The sequence below is a fragment of the Catharus ustulatus genome, chromosome 14, assembly GCF_009819885.2.
Source record: "Catharus ustulatus isolate bCatUst1 chromosome 14, bCatUst1.pri.v2, whole genome shotgun sequence".
In the NCBI taxonomy this organism is placed as follows: Eukaryota; Metazoa; Chordata; class Aves; order Passeriformes; family Turdidae; genus Catharus; species Catharus ustulatus.
In genome coordinates, this window is record NC_046234.1 from 15,731,657 (window position 1) to 15,741,767 (window position 10,111).

At 47.7% G+C, this 10,111-nt stretch overlaps 1 protein-coding gene across 1 annotated transcript; it reads right to left on the reverse strand.

Annotated features, from left to right (window-relative positions):
* Positions 1–52: 52 nt before the first annotated feature.
* ITM2A (integral membrane protein 2A) lies at positions 53–9,604 on the reverse strand. Its single transcript, XM_033072469.1, has 6 exons — positions 9,465–9,604; positions 5,830–5,961; positions 5,455–5,643; positions 4,374–4,484; positions 3,160–3,310; positions 53–1,145 (listed from the first exon to the last, which is right to left on the reverse strand). Exons 1-6 carry the CDS (start codon positions 9,546–9,548, stop codon positions 1,057–1,059), a joined length of 756 nt encoding a protein of 251 aa, XP_032928360.1. The 5' UTR covers positions 9,549–9,604; the 3' UTR covers positions 53–1,056.
* Positions 9,605–10,111: the final 507 nt, after the last annotated feature.

Below are 10,111 nucleotides of genomic sequence, written 5' to 3' on the forward strand. Positions count from 1 at the left end.
GCCCACAGCATCACCCCCCTCACCTCTGAGCACCAAACACGACACAAACACCAAAGTTTTAGAGAAACATTTATTATAGGGTTGCAGAATTTATGCCAATATAAAGTCCCTTAATAAAACTCTTGAGTTTATCAACTGCAGGACACTAACTCTTCATTCTCTTTAGACTGCAGCTTTCCAAAAAAAGGGAACAATGCTCTGACTGCAGCAGTAATGCTACTTGCTCATAAAAAGTTGATCTAAAAAGTTTTATATAAGCCCACGTAGTTTCAGTTTACAACTACAGTCACGTTCACAAGTGAGCTATACCAGAACAGACCCTGGAAATAGAAGTTACAGGATAAACCAAGTCATAACCAAAAATACTGACAAGCTTTAAGAGCAACTCTATCAGAATCTAACAACTAAATGCCACAAAACCAAACTAAGGGAGAAGAACTCAACATAAGCTCAGGGAAGGTTCCAAATATACATACGAATTCAATACAGTAATTGCACAAAAAGAAAGAGGGTAGTGTTAAAGGTTTCTGATCACTGAGCTTGGATTTTACATGCTGCACACATGGTCGTTGAAATAAACCTTTAATGAGCCAGATCAGGAAGGTTTTTGAGCCAGGATACGGAGTGCAGAGCTATTCTACAGAACTACACAAGATGTGCAAACCACAGATTATTAATATTAATCATTCTGTGAAAGTTAAGGTGAACATAACTGGTTCCAGCCAAGGAACTGGTTAACATTTTTTTATATATATATTTTTCTGCCATTCCCAGATTACACTAAATCAAACACATTCAACAGATAAACTGATATTAGCCTTCTAAAAAAAAAAAAAAAAAACCTTACTCAAATTTAAGTTTTACATGAGACAACTAAAAAGTTATACCAAGGATCAACAAAAGCTGAAATGGTGACTTTGTCTTCTGAAATACAAGCAATACACAGAAAATGCATAAGGCTTCTGATTATCACTGCACGGTTTAATTGCAGAAGTCGATGTCTAATGCTGACTTCTCCACGAAGGTGTGAGCTGGTCACCTCCCATCTGTCACCTTTCACTGCTGACAGATCTTTGTCTCCACCACGAAGGAGTTTTCAAAGTGTCTGATGGAGTGACAGTTCTCTGCCGCCCGTTTCTGCACACCTGGGGATGAGAGAGGACAAGAGGTTGAGTGAAGGGATCCACAGCCCAGAGCAGGCACTGCCACTTCCATCACTGCCACACAGTCACTCAGTGTTCCTCCAGCCAGGAATTGTCACCAGAGCCTGATCTGGGGGTGTTTTCCACCCCAAATCCCTCACCAGTGTGCATTTGCACAGGGTGTGCTTTGCAGAGCACTTCACCTTGGGAGGATTTACCTCACTCTGGTTCTTCCTAACACTATTAAAGTGATTTTCTCTATTTTGGGACATGCCAGCACTGGGGCTGACCCAGGCAGTTCACCTGTATCAGCTGTGGCTCAGTAAGAGACAGGAGCACAGCAATCCCACCATCAAAGAGCTGCTCTCCTCAGTCACTTCCATTTGCAATAATCCAGAAGGATTTACTTTGTTTAATGAGCAGGGAATTGTTCAAATCAAGCAAGAGAAGCACCAGCTTTTAACCCAAGCTCAGCAGGGCACTGCTTTGGGTTATAAACACTTGAAATCCAGGCTGTCTTTCAAATCAGCATGGAGGTGAAATTCCAGAGCCCACCTAACAACACCCTGGGTTTCTCCCACACCTCCAAGTTACAGCTCCAGGGAACTGACACAGCACCTGAGGTCAGTCTGATCTAACAGCTGAACACACAAACTCCAAAAAAGCTCAGAGCCAAGGCAGCACTAGCTAAATGAGAATAGATGAAAAGACTCTTCCAGAGAAGTTCCAGGAGTTTATTCACTGCACTCTCATTTCTGTGACACGGCTCGTACACTGTGTGCTAGAAATGAGATGGGCAAGGCAAGACTTGCCCCTGAACAATTTTCTCCTCAGTTTGATCAGATTTCCCACCCTCTCCCCTCCACAGGCAAACAAGGAGAGTTACAGCACAGCAGCTGTACCAGGAAACATTTTCCATTTACCAGAATCCTTTTGTGCAAGTTCTCTGCAGGAATCTTTTACTCTGCAGCTAAGATGTCAACAACATGTTAGAGCAGGATGATTTCAGGGAACATCATAAACACTCTTCACAGAGCTGTCTATAGACACAGCAGCTGTCAATTTAGCCTTGTTCCCAAAAATCATTCTCACAACAGCTCAGTCACACGCCTCTGCCTCCCATGAGGGCAGCATTTAGTGTTCCTTCATGTGCCCTGCACAGAACCCCTCTGCTGCTCCCACAGAGGGAGCCTTGCTCCCATCCACAACAGGATGTTGTGTGCAGCAAGCAGCAGATGTGGCTCCTGATGCTGCAACTGGGCATAGGAAACTCTTGCCTAAGAGTTTGGCAAGAGCACAGAGTCCTGACAAACCAAACACTTGCATTCTGAAAGGCTCTCACTGACAAAGGGTTAGCTCACTGTGTTTGGTGGGAGCAGAAAATATGAAATGCTTTGAGCTGCAGTGAAACAAAATTCACAGCATCAGATTCCTGCCCTCAGGCCTCATCCAAGCAGGTCAGAGCACAGCCACCTCAGCTTAGTCCCTGCCAGGGGTGACAGGAGCACACAGGCAATAAAGAGCCAGAGCTCAGCAGTTCCTCTGAAGTGTCCTTCCTCTTTCAGGGAGGAAGTCTGGGATGTCCGGAGCTCACTGTTCAATTACTTTGTTTTCAGAGCAAGTAAAAGCAGAAGAAAATGTTTTTATTTGGTGCTCCTGTAACCCAGCTTTAGATAGGACAAGGACAGAACAAGCTGTGCCTACAGAGACTCACTTTATCTGATGGATTATACGAATTTTGGGGTCAAACTAACTTATAACTTCAACCAAAAACTGGAATAGAAGCAGACTTAAATGTGGTTTGGGCACGTAACCTGTAACAGTGTAAATAAAACTTTCTCAGCGTGTTCAATTGGCACTTCACACTCAACATCAAGGGAGAGGAAATAACCAGCAGGGCCAGGAACAGCCTCAACTTCTGCTGAACAGATTCCCCAGATTAGAAACTTCCCAGGGTTAAGTATTTACCCCTTCCCTAGTTAAACAACACAGTGGCTTTTTCCTGAGGGGAGCTCACCCATGATCTGGTCTCTGCGCTGCAGCCTGAAGGTCTCTTTGCCCACACAGAGCTGGTAGATGAAGATGCCCAGGTCGGACACGTTGTCAATCTCCTCTGTAACCACCATCTCCTCACGCACCAGGTACGTCTGGGGCAGGTAAGAGCCAGTCTGGAAGACACAAAGCCTGAAGGTTCAAACCACTGCATTTCACTCTTTGCTCTGGAAGGGATTTAAGCAGCAAAGTTCAGCTTTGCTGATTTTTAATACCAAGATACACTGAGCTCATCCAGTGTCATAGCAGGGAAGTTCCAAACTGACAGAGGCCATTTCAAACAGCTGCAGTTACACCCAAACAAAGCACAATTAACCTCATGTGAAGCAAATGTAAATAGAACCTGGTCAGTTTTATCTGTACACAAAGTCTGCAGCGAAAAGAGAAACAAAATATTGTGAAAGACTCCAGGTTTGAGGCAATGTATTTCTAATAAAAAAAATGCAAGGCAACCTACAAAAGGCTTCACCAGATGCTCCCAGAACTATGAAACAGCTTCCTACCCCCAATTCCCAAAACCAGGGGCAGAGACATACACTTAGAGCTTGTTCTTCATGGAGCTAAAAAAATAGTGAAACAAGCTAAACTAGAGCAGTGGCCCCTAGAACCAGGTGTAAGAGAGCCAATGATTTTTTTAAAAAATCCATTTGACACATGATAGCCAAGTATTGCATTTAACTGGGAAGCAGCAGCAAGCTCTATCAATTTGACCCATAAATCATGTTGGAAAAACACCAGTTTTAGTCACTGAAGAGTCAAATGCTTGTGGTGATCTCATAACTGCAGTGCCAATAACTGGGGAACAAGTTCACATTGTTCTTTTCAGCAAAACCCTCACGGGGCGAGTGAGCTTGCCGGGAGTAACTCTCAGGTTTAGGCTTTCAATGATATTTGGAGCTTTATCAAATTCCTTTCTAACAGCTAAATTTAACCTTATCTGCTGGTTGCTTTCAGCTCTCATAAAGCCAGGTATTAATAAGAGCATTAGGCATGAATCTACTCAACATAATATACACTGACAGCTGGCCTTAACTTCAGTGCAGTGACTGAGCCAGGGGATTATGGACTTTGATGGAGGGAGGACTGTTCTAGCAAGGGCCTGGAGTTCAGGAGCAGCACCCAGCACTCTTAGCAAAAGGCAGGCTGTCAGCAGAAGCCAGCAGCAGAGCTCCCACATACCGCCAGCTTGGCAAAGAGATCCATCAGATTCCTTGGAGGCATGACTATGGAAGTGTTCAGCGGGATCACGTAGCAGTTCCCCAGCTGCAGGTCGAGATACGCTGTCAAGAGCTGTTTCAAAAACAAGTTTTCAATTAGTCAGGGGGCCTTTCATTAGGAGCACACAATTCCACCAGGAGCAAGGCAAGCTAAAAAAGCTGGAGGTCACTCACAGCTACTACAAAAGTGATGCACTCAGGAACTGCCCAGTGTAAGAACTGAACTGTTACCCCTTTGGCAAACCAAGTGGTTGAAAAAACTTTCAGATAAGAGAAAGCTGAATATAAAAGCAGCTTCTGCCATAATTGTAAAGGAGTACAGTTTGTACTAACGCAGAGGAAGTATTTGGGAGTATGATCTCATAACTGAAAAGGTCTAATTAAGCACAGTGCAAACAAAAGGTATCCAGATGCTGACAAACAATGATTCCCTTTAAATAGTTCTTCAGGAAAAGTGTTGGTCCTTACAAAAATCTCATCAGCATTGCCACTGAGCACAAGGACTGCAGCAAGTCGAATTATCTGTTTATTCTATCTGCACTGCCAAGGCTGGATTTACAACCAACCTCCGAGAGCTTTCACAGCTGACTGAGGATAAATGTTAACAGTATCAACACAACTCTGATAAAAAAGCCAAATGAAAGCCACCCTCTCCTCTGTGCCTTAGCGAAACACCATGCAACTACCACAGCACTGTCAGGTTCTGAGTTCAGCTGCCTGAAGTGATTTTTCAATGCCCTTCTCCAAGGTCTCCCACCTACATTTTGCTGAGTCCTCAATCCCTTAATGTTCTCTATTTACATGGGATTCTTGATCCAACAGCAAGTGGCACTTGCAGATATCCCATGGGCACCAACAAAACTACACATGCATTTTTCTGTGCCACAGCTCAGTGACTGCACCACCAGCACAGAGTTAATCCCACTGCTGCAGGGCTCACAGGGTCAGCTGTGCCACGCTTACAGCAGAGGAGCAGCGAGTTTTAAGGGCTGCAGGCGATGGCAGAGCTGGGCAGCGCCCCCAGCAGCAGCACTGGCACTGACCCTGTCGAAGTCGTGCACGATGGCGGCGGGGTCGCTGTCGGAGAACTTGGGCACGGGCACGTCGATGATGGCGATGTTGTCGTCCTCGCGGATGTCGGCCTCCTCGGCGATGGGCAGGAAGTACGGCTCCACCGCGCGCTCCCGCGCCTCGTTCTCAAAGTAGCACATCTCCCCACGGTACACCTTGTGCTGGGACACCAGCAAGGGCAGGGAAGCACAAATCACAGCTCAGCTTTAACATTGCACTTCAGGCTGCTGGGACTGAGCGTGGCTCTGTCACACAGTCGTGCCCTCATCATCTTTCCAGTCTAGTGATAATCCATTTATACTTTTTTTAACCAATGCTGTTTCAATAAAAAAGAACTCTCAGATTACCTTTGGCATGAAGTACTTGTAGATGCAGGCTCCACCCACAACAACCCCTGCCAAGATGAACGCCAGGCCCAGCAGAGTTAAGAGACATCTTCCAGATGAGTTTTCGCCCCTGTGTGTGGCAACTTCTGGGTCCTTTTTAAGAAAACAATAAAGGGAGAATTGAGAAAGGGCAGCTGCTCTGAATTTAAAGTGAATTGTTATCGACTGTTGCACTTTGATCCAGCATCTCCTACTTCTTCTAGGTGTGGGAATTGCAAGTCAGCATCATAAAACAAAACGCTCACATGAAAGGTTACTGCATCAGATTAAGATCAGTTTTGAAACAGCACCATAAGTACTTTCTGAGTTAGAGGATGTTTTCTAGACAAACTTTTGTCCAGAAACTATTTGAGACATATGAAACTTAAATCACTGTAACAAAAGATCCTGTGCTGCAGCCACGCTGTTGTACAAAAAGCAGGATTTGCAGATCAAGGTCATTAAAGGCACAGAGTGTCTTCAGGCCTCTTCCCCTCCTCCTCTTGCTATCACGTGCATTAACATCACTTTTCCTCCCAAAGCTGGATTAACAGAAGAAGCCAGGATGCAACTTTGTCTCTTGGCTGGGGAACAGACAACTGACACGAGTCACCAGGTTTTGGAACTTTTAACATGCACAAGCAAAGTCCATTATGAAAGAAAGTGACTCGTCAGCTTAAACACAGCTTCCAATTATGCCAAATAAAACCAAGTCCCTGTGGCACATCCTACCCTGCAGCCTCAAAATAACCTTTCTCCTACCCAAATCCCAGGAAGTTTTGTTTCTAACAGCCTGAAACTTCTCCCTTTAGCCCAGCAGCTTGTTTTCCCCCACCCAATGTCCTCTCAAAGATGACTGCACCCACAGGAAAGTACTCTCAGGTGGTGGTGAGTTGTGCAATCCTTACAGCAAAGGCAGAGGTGGTGTGTGAAAAGAAAATTTAACCTCCCCTTGCTGCAGCACCTTCCCAGACTTCCAGCTGCAAGCCAAGTGAAGAGAACAGCTCAAGTGCTTTGAAATACCAGACAATCAGAATACACATTCCCTCCTGGAATCACACACTGGGCTTGAGTCTTTAAAAGGAAAAAACAAAACACGAAAACAACCACCAAATCCAAAATGTTTAGATAACCCCTATATTTGGTCAAGAATGTCCCTTTAATGATTCCTGACTCCAGGATTTAATAGCTTGCTTTCAAGATCTGCTCTTTGTCCCAGTCAGGAAGGAAGAAAATTGGATTTCACAGTGAAAGATCTTTTCCTTTGAGGTGTTCCCAGAATCAGCAGCTGGGCTGGGCACAGCAGCTTTCCTGGCCTTTCTTTATTTGGGTCCTGCAGAACACAACACATTTAGTGACCTGTGCTCCCAACAAGCGCCAGCATTATCACCAGGGCTGCAATATTTCCATGCTCAGCAAGATGCAGCAGCATAAAAGTCAAAGCCATCAGTTATGCAAGTGCTGAAACAAACCCCAAGCTGTTTTGTGAAAGTCAATACTCCCACATTCCACTCGCGCATCCTCCAAACACAAAAATGTTGGTTCAGCAGGACACAAGCTGCTACAATTGGCATGTGAAGCATTTGTTAAAAAAGAAACAAACTACAAAAACAAAGCCAAACCCCGGTTTCAAGTCAGAATGACGGCACATTTCTGTGGCACTGGGTGAGAATGGCCTTTCAGGGTTAAGCAGCTGTAAGATGGAGATTAATTCTGTTCTCTCCACGTTCTCCCACCTTCACCTCCACCTCGGAGCACCTTACTCATCCAGCCTGTCCCTACTTGAACACACCAGTCTGCACCAGTTTTGGCACTGCAGCCATCCCAGTGCAGGGCTGATGTCGACATCTAATTAGCTACACTTGCACTGCACCTCTTTCAAACAAAGCAAAAGGTACTTGAGCATATTAAGCAGCAATGTGGGCAGCTGAACCTCAGAGGGAAGAGTTGACAGAGCTGCTAAGAGAACACAATAGCAAGATTTTGTTCGAGCAGGTTACAAAAACCTCTGCACAAAAATAACAGGTAAAAGGCATCAAAAACTTACAAAGGAAATGCAGTTCTAAGCTTTTAATAAGCAAAGCAAACGAGGGATAAGAGACAAGAAGAAAAATCACTTGTTTTAACACTGCTGACAGCCCCAAAGAAGCTGCAGGGAGAATATTCTGCAAGCTCAAGGGTTTTGTGCAGATACTCCAGGGGACTCTTATTGTGCTGTTTCAGCCAACATTAACCTTTAAGCTTGTTTGCTCTGCACAAATATTCCAGCTAAAAAAGACATTAACAACCACTCCAACAAGTTTGTCTTGGAGTAAAATGATGAACTTGATGTTTTCACGCAATTCCAAGCCCTGAAGTCAGAGTGAAGGGTTGTTAAAATCCCACGTACATGTGTGCAAACAGGCAGAATATTCCAAATTGAGAGGAGCAGCTCTCATGAGAACAGAAAAAAGGGTGTGTTTCCTAAAACTATTCCAGTCAGAGCTTTCACAGTACAGGGCTAGTAAATAGATGTATAAACAGTTGCCTCAGGAGTAGCTGAGGAGTTTGTCCTACAAGAAACTGGCCAGACTAATGACACCTTCAAATTTAAAATCCTTTATCTACCTTGTTTTCCTGCTTTCTCTCCTTTTGATCCTGTGATTGAGTGCTACTGTATTAAAAGTGCACGCATCAAACTGACAGCTCAGAAGAGTGCACTGAGCAGGAAAATCACTCTGCATCCCTTCTCCTTCCAAAGGAAGGCTATTTCAGGTGAGGCTATGTAGGCTGGTTGGGAAGCTGCTTTCCTGATTACAGCTTAGAAGGAAAAAAAAAAAAAGAAGAAAAAACCAGAACTAGATCCAACTCCACAAGTTTTGTTGTTTTTAAAATTTTCTTACAGTCCGACTGCAAACACATTCAGTCCATGCCATCTTCCCCTAGAGCCACTGATGTATTTACCTACAGGCTGAGCTTCTCCACCTGCCTAAAACGCCAAGACACCTTCAAAACAAATTTCCCACAAACTGGGAAAGTTCCTCTCAAGCCAGCGACGCGCAGCTCGCTGGGAAGCAAAAGCCAACCACAGGGTGCTCGCCAGGGTTTCTATTTAAAACCCTTTATGGCAGGTTTCTTAATTTAAGCGCGACACCGACGGCTCACCGCAGCTGCCGGGAGGCTCCGAGCGCCGCCGGGAGCGGAGGACGAGCCCGAGCCCGCTTTGTTTGCCTGGGAGGCGCCGGGAGCGCTGCCCGCGCCGGGGGGGCTCTCCCTGCGCTTCCCAGGCCCGAGCTGGGAGCTTTAAAGCGCCGTCAGGAAACGCGGCGCTGGCACGGGCCCAGCTCGACATAAACACCCGGTGCCGGCGCTGGCCTGGGGATGTCACGGGACATCGCACCGCGACAGGGCTGCGGAGAGGGACAGCACCGCGGCACCAGGGCCCCGCGGTCCCTCACGGCTCCTCAGCCCCGGGCAGGGCGCGGAGCGGCGGCCGCCACACGAGCGAGAGCCCCGCGGCCGCCGCCGCCTCCCCCGGCCGCGAGAAAATGGCGGCGGCTCCGTCTCCTCGCGCCCCCCCTCACACCGCCCCGCTCCACCCGCCGTCGCCGCCGGCCGGGACACCCCTGTGCCCGCACCTTGTCGGCCACCAGCGCCTCGGCCGCCTCCTTTTTGGGCTCATCCTTGAGGGCGAAAGGCGAGTTGAAGGCGATCTTCACCATGGCGCCAGCGGCAGTGGGGACAGCGCGGAGAGCGGGGAGGGGTCAGCGGCGGCCACGCCCCCAGCCCCGCCCGCGGGCACGGCCCGGAGCGCCCCCTGCCGGCCGCGCCCTCACACGGCTCCATCCCCACACGGCTCCATCCCCGGCTCCCCTCAGGGCCCGGAGCGGTTCCGGCGTGCAGGGCCGGGATTAGAGAGGCTGGAAAAGGCTTCCGAGAGCATCGAGTCCAGCCTGGGACCGATCCCCGCCTTGTCACCAGCACAGAGCACTGAGTGCCACCTCCAGTCCTTCCTTGGACACCCTCAGGGATGGGGAGTCCGAACCTCCCTGGGCAGCCCTTGCCAATTCCTGACCTCCCTTTCCATGGAGAAATTCCTGCTGCTGTCCATCCTGAACCATCCCAGCCCTGCCTGGGGCCGTTCCCTCTCCTCCTGATTGTTGTGTAGAGCCACAAGGTCCCCCCTGATCCCCCTTTTCTCCAGACTGATCCCCTTCCCAGCTCCCTCCTTTCCCAGCCCCTCCTGGTGCTCCCCGGACACCTGTCCCAGCGCTCTGCCCCTGCC